This window comes from Cervus elaphus, chromosome 8, assembly GCF_910594005.1.
Source record: "Cervus elaphus chromosome 8, mCerEla1.1, whole genome shotgun sequence".
Taxonomy (NCBI): domain Eukaryota; kingdom Metazoa; phylum Chordata; class Mammalia; order Artiodactyla; family Cervidae; genus Cervus; species Cervus elaphus.
The window spans coordinates 10,593,392-10,607,884 of record NC_057822.1 but is presented as its reverse complement, the minus strand read 5'-3'; the positions used below and the strand labels follow the sequence as shown (position 1 = coordinate 10,607,884).

Sequence of the window (14,493 nt, the reverse complement as noted above, 5' to 3'; positions counted from 1 at the left end):
ATGTTCAGAATATGGTGATTCAACCTGAAGTCTCGGGTTGACGTGTTCTGAAGGGGGTGAAAGCACCGTCACCTTGGGAGCAGTGTACGGCAGTGGGAAGATTTCCGAGACCAAAAGACACTAATTGCTCTGTATTCTTAGGCAGCCTCCTTTCCTCCCTGAGCGTTGTTTTCTTTAGAAAGAGACTGGAAGTGCCATGGGCTTTTCCATATATAATTGTTCCCCTTTTTTTGATTCTTGATGTCACATCTATAGCGGTGCTACTCAAAGTATGGTCCACCAGTTTGCAAATGATGTACTGGCTGGTTGATGAAAGAATGAGCTTGAGCCAGATCCTAATCACAGTGTTTCTCTCAGCTGATTTTGTTGTGGTTATGCCCCACCTAGCAAAAGACGCTGGTGGAAAGAGTCAAAAAGGCTTGTTGAGTAGGCTACTGCAGGGTCTTATCAAGGAGAGAGATGTGTTAGCTCAGTAGATATTTCAGTAACACACTATTTCCAAATTGAATTGAGAAGTTGCTTTCTTGATGCCAGCATGGATCTTGTCAAATGATGAAAGTGTCTTTTTTTATTCCCAAAGGGCTCCTCAGTCCCCAGAGAAAGGAAGCACTGCAGAGACTAAGAGCAGAAATTGAAGTTTTAACAGATTCCTGGTTAGGAACTGCCTTGAAGTCTTTACTTCTTATCCAGTCCAGGTATGGAAATGCTTTTTCTAGGTCTCATCCTCTCAGAGAGATTCTTTCTCCCACCCTGGTCCAGGATAGGCCATTCCCAAAAACAGGCTGTGGGGAAGGGCGAGAGGAGTTCAGTGATGCAGGCAAGGATTCATAGTGGGAGGCAAGGCCATTTTATTCTAACAGCACACCTTAGAGTTTTGAACATCTTTTTCTTTTCTCTTACTTTTTGTTCACAAAATTATACTCAGTAACCCAGAATCTCCAGCACCGGAGGTGGATGGGCCTGATAACATCAAAGAATCCATGGAGGCGACTTCACAAATACCCTGAATACAGGAAGCTCCAAAGAAATGTAGCACGGCCTACTCAGGAAGGCAGGATTCAAAAGAGAAAGGGTACATTAAGCAGATTAAGGAGATTTGAGCTCAAAGCTTAGAATGGGAAATGAAAACATAGCCTTATTCGTCCCTCCTTCAAAGCTAGAATTCCAGACTTAGAGCCTAGTAAACAGAAACTGACACCCAGGAGTGGGTATCTGTGAAGGGAAGAGACTTGTGAAAATAGTGTATATTCTGACCTGTGTGACGAGCAGAGGACTGAAGTCATCTCATTGAAGGGCTGAGTGCACTGAGGTGAAGTGCCACCGCAGCTGAAAGCCTTGTCGTGCTTTCTGTAGTGTGGTGTCAGTACCACGGGCTCATGGAGTTTGCCAGCAGTGCAGTGAGCTAGAATGGAAATGAGGGGAGAATCAGGGCGCTGCTCTGTGTCCACCACAGAATCTCTGCCCTTTAATTTGGAAAATAAGTAAACCTGAGATAGAGCAGGAACTGAACGTTGGCACTGAACAAATGTCGTACCAGGAGCTTTGAGGTTAATATTTCACAAGTAGATCCTACAGAGAAGACTCGTTTGAGTTCTTGTTCCCAGGTTGGTTTGATTTCACTTTTTTATTGTCTTTTTCTCCCTTCCAGAAAGAATTGTGTGAATGTTCTGATCACTACAACCCAACTGGTTCCAGCTCTGGCCAAGGTTCTCCTATATGGGCTAGGAGAAATATTTCCTATTGAAAACATCTACAGTGCTACCAAAATTGGTACGGCTTCAGTTCTGTTTCTTGTGACTGCTGCTTAGGATGCTCTTATTATTTACCAGTCCTGCTGTTAGACACTTTATATATAGGTATATCTACAATCCTCTGTCCATTCTTCTCCTGGCATTACTGATGAGGCAGTTCAGGCTGACTCAGGACTTCACAGCTTCACAGGATTCAAATCCAGGTCTGTCAGACTTAAAGTGTATTGTGCTCTTTTCTTTTCTATTTGAAAGAACATAATACCTAGTTTAGAAATCTACTTTTGCCTCATTTCAGATTTCTCCTTCATAGAGTGCTGCAGTATAGCATAATCAGAAACACTAGATTAAAAATCAAGGACTAAGCTATGTACTTTAAAATGATTAAATCCCTCACACCTGTTAGGATGGTTGCTATCAAAAAAACAAACAGAAAATAACAAGTGTTGGCAAGAATGCGGAAAATTTGGAACCCATGTGCACTTGTGGTGGGGTTGTAAAATGGTGCATCTGCTGTGGAAAACAGCATGGCTGTTGCACAGAAAAATTGAAAATAGAACTGTCAGGTGATCCAGCTGTCCCACTTCTGGGTATATAGCCAAAGAATCCAAAGAGGATCCCAAAGAAATATTTGCAAGCCTACATTCATAGCAGCATTATTCTCAAAAGCCATAAGGTGGAAGCAACCCCAAATACCCAACAAATGAATGGATAAATGAAAGGTGGTATATACATACAGTGGGATAGTAGCCAGTCTCAAAAGGGAAGGAAATCTTATCACATGGGTACTACATGTATGAACCTTGAAGACATTATGCTAATAAGTTCAATCACAGAAAGATAAATACTGTATATTTCCACTTACATATAAGGTTCCTAGAGTAGTTCAGTTCATAGAAACAGAAAGGAGAATGGTGGTTAACAGAAAGAAGCTTGGGGAAAGGGGAAATAAAGAGTTGTTGCTTGGTGGGTATAGAATTTTAATTTTGTAAAATGAGAAGTTCTGGAGAACTGTTGCTCAACAATGTGAGTTAAACTTATTATTACTAAAAAATACAATTTTAAATGGTTAGAAAGAGAGGGAGGTGGGAGGGGGGATCGGGATGGGGAATATGTGTAACAAAAAAAGACAAAAAAGAAAGAAAAAAAAAGAATAAATGGTTAGAAAGAGAAAAGGAAAAAAACCAAACAAACACAACTGAGGACCGAGTCCTAATTCCCCTGCTTATTAGCTCTTTAGGAAATTACTGTATCTCCTGAGCCTCAGTTTTCTCGTGTAAGATGAGAAACTACCCAGAGAGGTTTTGAAAATCAAATGAGACTGTGTATGAAAAGATATTTTTTATCCGCCAAAAATGTATTCAGTACTAAGTATATGAAATAGTACTTGATAAGTATGTGCTGAATTGATAAACTAATTGGCACCAGGTTTGTATAAAACCAACTTGTTCCGCTGAGAAGGCAGCAGAATGTGTCACTCTAATCATATGTGCTGTACAAGGTCTGCTGACAACTGTCCCCTGCCCCCTCCAGACACTTGAGTCTGTATCTACTTTCCTGCTTCCCTGTCGGAGAGGAGATAGCTCTAGTGTGAAGGTGAACTCTAGGTATCCACTAGATTAAAAGGTGTCAGGCATTGCCAGGGCACTCGGAATATAGCCGTGACAGAATCCTCTGTCCTCATGGGACTCACCCTCAGTCAGTGGTGCTAGAATAATTGGTTTTCTGTGTGTGGGGGCAGGGGGGGAGGCAGAATTGGATTTCTTCTTTATGCTGTTTGCAAAACTAAAATTCCAGGTGGATAAAAAATGTAACACGAAAAGCAAAACTTGAAATTTTGAAGAGAATATGTAAAAGTATCTGTATGACCTTGAGGTAGGGAGGGATTTCATTTAAGAGACCCCAAAAATAGTGTTTAAAAAAAAAAAAAACAACAGAAAAAAGCAATCATTTGGTCGCATGAAACTTTTATATACAGTGAAAGATGACGTAAAGTGACAAGCCAAGTCACAGACTGAGAGAAGGTATTTGTATACATGTACGTGTTCATTAGTACAGAGCTCCTGCAAATCAATAAGCAACATAATATAAAAAAAAGTAGGCGCAAGCCTTGGAACGGCCAGTTTGCAGAAAGGGAAACCCAAATTGTTAGTAGACGCATATGAGAAGTTTTTTGACCTCATCGATGAAGGATCTGCAAATTAAAATGTGATACATAGCCCATTTATTAGGTTGACAAAAACTACTTTGAGGGTCTCAGGCTACAACCACATACCGAATTCTGCCCACTGCCTGTTTTTTGTAAAGTTTTATTGGAACAGAAGCCGTGCCTGATCATTTCTGTAGCTGCTTTCACACGGCAGTAGCAGGCTTGAATAGTTGCAACAGAGATCGTACGACCTGCAAAACCTAAAATATGCCACCTCCTTCCCTTGAGTAATTCTCATTTGCAAAAGGAGGTACATTTAAGGACTTTGTTTTATGCATTCTTATTCATACTAAAAGATAATGAGAAACAGCAGGTAAACCTGTCTGTGAACAGAAAATAGACATGAAACAATGGAATACTATAAAGCACTTATAAGTAAGTGAACTAAAGCTATATATATATATCCCTAAAGATTAGTATTAAAAAGTGTTGAACACAAAAAAACCACATTGCAAATAGTATGTACAGTGTGCAAAATTTACATAAAAGTAAAAAAAATATTCAAAACAATAACCATACATTGTTTATAGATATATAGACTCATGGGGAGAAAGGAGGAGGAAGAAAAGCATCAAGTAGGCATACAACAAAAGTTTCAAATTGTATGATCTCATTCTTATTTCTTTATAATATATAATTCTTTTTACTTTTGGCCGTGCTGGGCCTTGGGTGCTGCGTGGGCTTTTCGCTGGTTGCGGCCAGCAGGTCTCCTCTGCAGTTGCGGTGCTCGGACTTCTCGTCGCTGTGACTTCTCTCGACGTGGAGCACAGGCTCTAGAACACAAGCTCAATAGTTGTGGTGCACAGGCTTAGTTGCTTTGCAGCATGTGGGATCTTTCCAAACCAGGGGTTGAACCCATGTCATTCCTGCATTGGCAGGCAGATTCTTAACCAATGATCCACCAGGGAAACCCTCATTCTTATATTTTTTTAATCTAAAGCAACTCTAAAGTGTTAAGATTTGACAAAGCTGGGTTGGTGGTAGATATACAGGCATTTGTTTTTATTGTTCTTTTTGTATGTGGTTGAATTATTTCATTTACAAGGGAATTGATAGGGGAGATAGATCTGAAACCTCCCCTTCAGATTTTGCTCCTCCTGCCCCAGCTTTACTGTGCATTTTGTAAGAACTCTGATCATTCACTTAGTTTCCCACACCTGAAAGGTAGGTTTCTGTGGTGCTTGATTCTGTATCCTGGCACTCAGAGGCTCATCAAACTAATGGACGTGACTTTATTCCTTCTGACAATAAGTGTGCTTATTTGGTGATTTTCTCATTTCGTCCAGAGCTCATTAGCTGAGCTCCAGTGGTACCTGGCACCATGGTAACCACAGTGAGAGGCTTGAGGCTTTCCTTCACAGAGCTGTAAGATGAGAGTGGGCAGAGGAAATGTTTGTTCATTTCCTCTGAAATTATTTCAGAATTGCAGTTCTCTGCATGGCCACTCTGTGATCTGGACATTAAAGAGAATTCCCAAGATCATTTCTGAAAATGTCAACAGTGTTTCTAATAGAGGAAGCCCAGGAACTTAATCTTCTCCACAGTCCTGGGCGTCTTGCAGTTACAGCTTCTATTGCTTGACATTTGGTAAGCTCACCACTCATTGGTCCCATCCTCCCGAACAGGAAAGCTCATCTCTAGGATTGTTTTGAAAGTATAAAATGAAAGTGTATTTACCAACTATGTTGGAATTATTTTTTCAAGTGGCTACTACTTTACTCTGAGCTGTTAATAACTCACTCTTAATACAGCACTCTTAATCCTTTTAGAGGAGACATTCCTAATTGTATTTCTTCCTTGACCATTGCAGGCCAGGACAATGAAAACATCTCAGTGTCTCTGTCTTCTAAATATGAGACTTTCCCTTTGTTAGGTCTTAGGAGAAATGCCTAAAATCCTACTGATTTAGGGATCCTACTAAAAGTTTTTTCTCTGAATCATAAATTTGACTGTGGCTCTAGCAGATTAGGTGGTAAGGACATAATGGTTAGAGTGGGATTAGACACACAACTCTTTTAACACTTAATAAGAACATCTATAACACATTATTAGTTGAATTATTTAATATTTAAATTGGGGCTGAAGATCTGGACTATTGTCATCCCCTGAATCATTGTGAGATGAATATGTATTTACTCAGCAGACATGGTTTGAATGCTTGATGTCAGTGTAAGACGTGACAATGCTGTTGTAAAGTGGGAGCGTTGAAAAGGACCCAAGTGCATCTAAACCAAGCCTTGTATTATGAGTGGGAGATTGAAGCCCCTTGTACTAAGAGTACGCTGGAGTCTGGTCCAGGTTTGAGGTGCCCCCTGAGCTAGGCATGTCACAGACTTGCAGTTGGTCAGCCGTAACCCCCCAGGACTTCTGAGTATGGGTGTGAGGTTCTTGTTACTTGCGTTGTAGTCATCTGAGATTTGTGTATTTTCTATAGTTGTATATTTTATTACAACAGTTTTCCAGCAGATGGCATTCAAGTGCCTTGAGGAAGAGGCACCTTTTTCTTATTCACACAGGAGCCCTGGTGTTAAGGCACTTGAATCTGACAAGAAGTAAGGACGAGAAGGTTAATGGAGCAGAATGAAAAAAGGAAGCCAAGTTAGGGCCTTGCTTAACTAAAGAATATGGCAGAACCAGAAATAAAGCATAAGAGATGGTGAAGGAAGAGCAAGAGAAATAATTTTATTTACTTGTGCAAATAGTGTCTTTGCCACAGCAGTGTCATGTGTGAGTTTTTAGATGTTGGTTCCAGGTGGGATTTGAACTCTGATACATTACTGTGTTTCCAAGAACTGTCTGCAGTGGTTTTAAATCACCCGTTTCCCAAGGTCGCTGAAAGTGATACAGGGTCTCAGTTGTAGTTACACAGTATGAGGGAGGAAATTGCAGCTCTGACAAATATTGCTGCCATATTCATTGGATCTCTGGGACTCCTCCCCTCCTGAGAGACATAAGGCCCACGCCTAGAACTATTTCTCTTAGAAATGTAGAGTTGGAAGGAAATGCCTGTTTGTTCCAAATTACTCACCAGGAATCAGGGACTTCCTCATCTTTTTCTTTCACTAATAGTTTCCCCTCAAAAATCATCCTTTCTTCATGGCACAGTAACCAGAGCCTAGACTTAGAGGCAGAGACTCAGAGTCTAGCTACTAGCTTGTTTGTAATCTGGGGCAAGTTTGGGTCTATTTCCATCTATTAAAATAGAGGATGGGTCTCATCTCACCCAGATTATCTTAAATGGAGGAATTACTTGAAAACTTCTCTGTATGCCATGAAGTCCAGGAGCTGTGGAAGAGGGAGGAAGTGTGTACAGCTCTCACACTGTGTTTATAGAAACCCCCACGCTAAGGTCCTCTGGGCTTCACCCTCGCTGCTAAAGTAAGAACCTAGAGAGCCAGTGCCTAAAAAGTCTGTGGTGTGAATGGAACGATTTCACATTCTTTGGGCAGAGGGCCTGCTGGATCTCTGGCTGCCACCCTGATTCTGTCTAAGCACAGGCAGGTGAACCGAGCAGCACCCCTTTTCTTTGATATTGAACAAAAGGAAGGAAGGAATGTCTTAAGAGGAAATGTCTTTTTCTTATCAGGTAAGGAGAGCTGCTTCGAGAGAATTGTGTCGAGGTTTGGAAAAAAAGTCACATACGTAGTGATTGGAGATGGACGAGATGAAGAAATTGCAGCCAAACAGGTAACCATGGCAAAAAGCATAGTCTGTATGCGAATACATTGAGCAGTTAGAAGAATCATAAAACTCAGAAATTGTAGCAATCTATTGTGCATTTACAGTGTTTTCCCTTCCTCTCCCATTTTTTCTTTTTTTAAAAATGTGTTTGGCTGCGCCAGGTCTTAGTTGCAGCATACAGGGTTTTTTAGTTGTGGCATGCAGACTCCTACTTGTGGCTTGTGGGATTTAGTTCCCCGACCAGGGATTGAACCCAGGCCCCTGCATTGGGAGCATGGAGTTTTAGCCACTGAACCACAGGGAAGTCCCCATTTTTCTTTTATCAAAAAAAGCTAAAAGGTCATTTTTGCCCCCCATGCAGTTTTCCCTGTGAGTTATTAGATCCTCCCCTTCTCTCTCCTCCCTGCCATGCTAAAAATCTTAAAATCTTTGAGCCCTCCTACAAGGAGCCCACATGATTAAACCTGATGTGGGCCTCATCTTCATCTTAGAGGGCAGTGCTTTCTCAAGAGGGTGAGATTCCACTACCAAAAAGACCGATTATTCAGACTTTTCTAGGCTTCGGATTCTCAAAAAACCAGTGAAGTCAACTGGGAATTGTTTAGAGAAAGTCCTGCCTGCTCCTGAGCCCTGGAAAAATTATCCCGATGTTAACCTCCTTGCTAAGCAGTCCTAACTCCAGGTCATCCCTTTTTAATACAGGGAACAGCAGATGAAAAAGTCTTGGCTATGAAGACAAGTTCACGTCTCATTGCATCTATTTATTAACTATGTGACTTTGGACAGTTTACTTACTCTCTTTGAGAGTCTTCATCTGCTAAATGGACCTACAGAAGTTCTTCCCCTCTCCACCTCAGTTTCCTTCCAGCAGTTTCTTAGACATGGAGACACTGGGTTGCCAGCTAGAACCATCTGCCCTGGTTTTTTTCCATCTAGTTAACACACAAGCTTTCAGCAGCTGTTAATGAACTGAGTTTGGTAGTCAGTGGTGTTATGACCTAAGTATGTTTTCATTTGCCACTCTAGGTAGCAATTCGAGGACTTTCTTCAAGGTCTTTTTTTTTTTTTTCCATATGTTATCCCCAAAACTTTCATTTTAAAGTGCTTGTTGCCCTCTGGAGACGTCACTAGTGGATGTAGGTGCTGCTGCTGCTTGGTCTGAAGAAGGGAGTGGGGGAGATAACAACTCAAGTATTATCAGACTTCATGTCTCCAAGTAGGTGCCATAGACTATAGCCACTGGAAAATGTCTTAGAGCTCCATCCAGGTCAGTCTCCTCCCTGTGAGGGATCTTTTCTACAGCCTCTTTGCCAGAAGACTTTCTGTCAAGTCCTTGCTTGAGTATACCTAAGGATGAGGAAACTGCTTCTCAGGTATCCTGTTCCACTATGGAGTCATTCAGGTTCTTAGAATGTTCCTCCTTCCATTGAACTTAACACTTCTCCTTTGCATCCTGGTGTTAATCTCGTACTGCTGAGCACGTCTTTTTCCTCTTTTCTTTCCTTCTTTTTGGCTGCCGTGGGTGTTTCTGTTGGAGTGTGCAGGGGCTTCTCTCCAGTTGCGATACTCAGGCTTCTCTTAATTGCTGAGCCCAGGCTCTAGAGGGCGCAGGCTTCAGTAATTACAGCATTTGGGATCTTAGTTCCCTCACCAGGGATCGCATTGGAAGGTGGATTCTTAACCACTGGACACCAGGGAAGCCCTCCTCTTCTGTGTATTAAAGACCTTTTAAATATTATATGTGAGCAGCAGGCTTGAAAAAGCACTGAGCTCCATGCCAAAAGAACTGTGTTCTCTGACTTTCAACTTTCCAGGGAACTTGCAACCAGTCTGAACAAGATGATTAGTAAAGCTTATCTCCATCAGCTTTATAGAAGATGTTTTCCAGCACTCAAGTTTTTCAAAGCCTTTCTTTAAAATATGGCTTCCAGAATGGCACACAGTATTCTGGACACAACTGATCACCTAAGATAGTGGGATTATTATTTCCTAGATCTCTATGTTCTGCATCTTGGTCATGAACAAGATTTGGGCCTACAGCTCTGCACCTAATAGAAAATAGACTATTTGTAAAAAAATAATATTAATACTGATTTCTTACAGGGGTCATCTTATTTGATCCTGAGTATCCTACATAGTAGCTAGAACAAGTATATTTCAAAGCACAGAGTTACCATTGAAACCTAATCAAAATCTCTCATATATGTAAGTGTATACAAAGTCCCTATGTGCATGCTCAGTCGCTCACTCATGTCCAACTCTTTGCAACCCATGGACTGCAGCCCGCCAGACTCCTCTGTCCATGGAATTTTCCAGGTAAGTATACTGGAGTGGGTTCCCATTTCCTACTCCAGAGGATCTTCCCAACACAGGGATCAGACCCATGTCTCCTACATTGGCAGGTGGATTCTTGACCACTCTGCCATGTGGGGAGTACGGAGTCCCATACATATTTGATCAATATAATGATCTTAAAATGTGCGTAGCAGTAGAGAGAGTTCCAGGTACTTTGGGGAGAGGTCTGTGGAGGAAGGGGTATGGATGAGTATGAGCTCCCACAAGAAGTTGGGTTAACCAGTTACCCCTACTCCCCCTTCCAGCACAACATGCCCTTCTGGAGGATCACAAACCACGGAGACCTGGTGTCCCTCCACCAGGCTTTGGAGCTTGATTTTCTCTAAAAACTGGAATGAAGAGCCTTCCCCATGAGCTCCTTTTCACTCTTTGAAGGGAGCTGGAGACCGGAACCAACTGGGAACTCTCTCTCTCTTTCTCCTTGGAATGCTGGCGAGAACACAATCAAAACCAACAGCTGCAAGAGATGAAGCTGATTTTTGCTATGCGTGAGCTGCAGCCCCGTGTTCATCCTCGCACAGGAGCGGGAGATAGTTGGATTGAGAGAACAATAGACTCACCGCAGCTACAGTGCTTTTAATTCTTCTGGTTTTTGTTTTATTTTGATTCAAAAAAAATGAAGAAAAAGAAAAGAAAATCCTTGGGGCAGAGTTGCACTCTGAGTCCATGACCAGATTGAGAACTGCTACTAACATGTGGTGATAGGATAAACGCAGCAGACTTTTACAATAACATCTCTTGCAGTCTTTGTAATCTCCTTAGCTGTAGAACATACTCCCAGTGAATGTATATGTTATTTTTATAGGTAAGGGTCTGGTCTCTCTGAAGCAGATTCCCCTCCCCCTTTCTTTTTCTAGCAAGAAAGGGGTGTATAAAGTTTCCTTGGAAAATCGTAACTGAGATATCTGAGATACCTCTCTGTGACAGTAGCACCTCCTCAGCTGCTCCAGTGGTCTGCTCTCGCTGGTGGGCTCCTTCTCACTCTTCCACCTCCTAGTTGGCTGAACTGTGGGGCCTGGGACACTGATTAATTTTAGACTTTGCTGTTTCCCATCCTAGAAGCCTTAGTCCCCTTCCTAATCCCTCTCCCTTTTTGACCAAATGGCACAACCCTAGAAACTCTTCTTAGTAAATTTTAAGCCTTCAGCTTGACTCTTAGTCAAAGCTAACAGGGGCTTACCTTCAAACTGGAGAGAAGACCTAAGGCTTCTTAGGAATTTCCACTTCTTTGGCCCTTGAAACAGGAAGATTCCACCTTTTCCTCCTGCAGAGAGGTGCCCTTCCCCAACAGAGGCCACCCCACCGCCCCTCCCTCTTAGTCATCAGTGCCGGGCTCTTCCACCCTCTGCACCTCATGTCCACCCCCACACAGCTCTGGTCAGTCCCCAGGCTTTGGACCCAAGTAGTCAAATCAAGTCTGAGAAAAGGCTCATAACCACATTTTGGCCAAAACTACCAAGGGATTTGACTTCATGCTCTGAATCCTTTAAGCCCTATGAGTGGTGTTCTGGGCATGTATTAACCCAGATCTCGGCCTGAAACTGAAGACGAGATGGCTGTGATCAAAGGCCAATTTTCCCATGGGATTCGCTTCCCACTTCTCAAGTCCCTTTCTAAATGGGAAACTCGAAAGCCAGAAAGACTTACCTGATTTAAATGAGGTTGTATATCCCCTATGCCATGCCTGAAAACTCAACCGTGGGCCAAATGCAGGAACATCTCCCAACCTGACCTCTGGGAAGTTGGGTGGGTGCCCAGGCAGGAGTCGCAACCTTCAGTCCAGCTGTGTGTGTGGATGCCCGAGCCTCCACAAGCAGCCTGGGCACGTGCTCAGGCCGCATAAACTTCCTTAGAGCCGAGGAAGTTCAGCCTCTCCCAGGTTGCACAGAGAGAGGTGATTCTATAAGCACCTCAGAGAGATGCATTCTGGGTCCTTAGCAGGCAGCGTCCTTGACCAGCCACAGCCATCACTGCTTACACGCAGAGGTTCAGCGTATCCACTTGGTGATGCTCCCAGCACAAAAGGGGCCAGATTCCCTCTAGTGCCAGATCACCCAGAGAAAGGCTGGTGTACACATTCCTTCAGAACGGACTGAGAAAGTGTTTCATAACTCAGTTGCAGGGAAGAGGTGTTTGGAGAGGAGCTCAAATCAGTGCTCGTCACAGAGCTGCCTCTTCGGCCTGTTTCCTTTGGACGGGGGAGGATATATCGTCTGAGGTGGATCTTCTTGGTCCGAGTTCACCGTAGTTGCCCAGATGCTGTTCTGTCTTGCTTGATAGTTGATCTTAGCGTGCTCTTGGCTGCATGGTGGATCTTTACTTCCAGGCCCCTCCACGCCCACCCCATCCTGGCAGGAGAGTTGTTGACTTCCTGCCCTACACATAGGCCACCCGGTTGGTGCTGCGCTTCAGGCTGGTGAGACTGCAGAGCGGTCCACACATCATGCACACAAGTACACACACTCACACACTTTCCTCTCCTTGCCTGCTGGGAGCTCTTTATTCCTAGAGTATGACTTGGGACTCCTTTTTCGATGGCCTTTTCCCTCCTGCTCTGACTGCACAGCTTAGGTTTTTTTTTTTTCAAGTTGCAAAAGCAACTTGAAGCTGGCTCAGAGAGGTGAGGACGCTCCCTGGGCAGTGCCGTCTTTGCTCTTTTCTGGTAGTTCAGAGGGCAGACAGAAAACGGGAGCTTCCTGGCTCCTCTTTGCCAAAATGAATCATCCAGGGAACCCAGTGCCCTTCAGTGAGCCTGCTTTCCTCCTCCAGGGCACAGAGATCCAGAGGAGAACAAGCGGGCAGCACAGCAAGCTCTTGGAGGCTGAGGTCCAAAGCATACTATGGGTCCTTTTCGTCAAGGGGGAAGCCCTCTTTACTAGAAAGAGTCTCCACCCACCCGATAAGTCCTTTTTGCAGCTGGGCACTGAGGGTTCTATAAGATGGGTCTGCACACTCCATGGTGAGAGCTGGGCCATCTCTAGTAAGGGATCTGGAATTGTCAGCCGTGTCCCGGGTCTAAGAGGTGGTTTTCCTTTTGAATGTAAAACTGACTGTGCCTTAGCATCACCCTATCCGGTGCCCCTGGGGCAGCAGGTGGTGGCCAGGAGAGTGGATGCCTGCTCCAGATCTAGATGCCTAGTGGGGCTTCTATTTGGTTTGGGGTATTTCTGTCTTCTGCTCTGCAACTGGGGGGAGCAAAGCTAGTGTCCCAGGAGACTTTGTGCCACAGCTTGTTCGCAGTTTACACAGACTTGTTCGTGTTAAAGCTCCAAGCAGAATCTGATGGGCCAACTCTAGCTGCAGCGTATGGAGCTTCTGAATGTTGACTACCTTGAATGGGTGTCCGTGCCACTGAACCAACGAGGAGAAGGGGCTAAGAGGTGGAGCCACACACCCCCTCTTCCTAGGGGAGCGATGGTTGAAGCCATGGGGTGGTGAGCTTCAGGCCTTCCTCTCCTTGCTCCTGCAGAAGGGGGCATTAGGACCCCTCTTAAGCCAAGCTTCTATTTCTCACCACTAAATCAGTTTCCTTTTTCATTCAAAAGTTGAAACTCCCCAAATATTCAAGCTGTAGAAGCCAAATCGAAATTCTTAGATTTTGAAATATCTTAAGATAACCACGAGAGAACATCTAATTCTGGCTCACCTCTGATCAGCAGGCCCTGTCCCTTCCTCTCCCGAGTCAGACAGCTCTAACACACAAGGTTACTTGGCTAGTTCCTAATGCACTGATGGGAGCCATCCCATTAAGGACGACTTCTACTAGAAACATGACCCTCTGGACTTCAGGTGCCTCATTTATCAGGTAAAGGCGTTGATTGGATATATTTATGTGACTGCGGGCATTTGTGGCTGTTGAGTCCTTGACCATAATGTTATATGTAATGGGAACTATCTTATAAACTTGAAAAAATAAAGTTTTTATTTTCTATATGGTTTGCTCCCGTGTCTTTTCTGAGTAGGATCAGCCCAGTTGCCTAGCTGAGTAGGCTCCTGAGTTGGGCTTCAAAAAAAATCTGCAGAGCTCATTAGAAAGATGGCACCCTCTCAATAATTTCATCATTATTTTCACCAAAAAAAACAAAACTAGCCATTCAATACAGATAAATGAGAAAATAAATATTTTAAAATAATTTTCAAGGGAAAGTTTCTCTCAATTGTTTCTAAAAATACTGCTTTTCCAAGTTTAGAACTGGAATGCCAAGAGATTTCATTTGCTGTCAAATGTGCTGAAATTTAATTACTAAGAAATCAATACCTTGCTGTGCTGAGCTTAAAATGCAAAAGCAATAAAGCCGACAGATTGATATCAAACTGTTTGATTGGCTTGTTTTCATGTTACATTAGCTACTTTTTCTCTTTTCATTTTTTTAGATTTGAGTCTGACTTTTCATTGGTCTGGAAAACTAGTCCTTTTGCCTTTTATTCCAAATAAGATTAGAATTGGATTCTAGCTTCCAAATACCATCTATGTCAGACTGTAAGATATATTTTTCCCCA

The 14,493-nt window shown here is 43.2% G+C and overlaps 1 protein-coding gene across 3 annotated transcripts in view; it reads left to right on the top strand.

Moving 5' to 3' along the window:
- Nucleotides 1-13,924, top strand: part of EYA3 (EYA transcriptional coactivator and phosphatase 3) — an 89,359-nt gene extending 75,435 nt beyond the window's left edge. For all 3 annotated transcript variants that reach the window (XM_043909430.1, XM_043909429.1, XM_043909431.1), the window contains 4 exons: nt 581-695; nt 1,649-1,770; nt 7,544-7,644; nt 10,239-13,924. In XM_043909430.1, the coding sequence (XP_043765365.1) occupies nt 581-695; nt 1,649-1,770; nt 7,544-7,644; nt 10,239-10,319 (419 nt within the window). In that variant the 3' untranslated portion in view covers nt 10,320-13,924. The remainder of the gene's footprint in view (nt 1-580; nt 696-1,648; nt 1,771-7,543; nt 7,645-10,238) is intronic.
- The last annotated feature ends 569 nt before the right edge of the window (nt 13,925-14,493 follow it).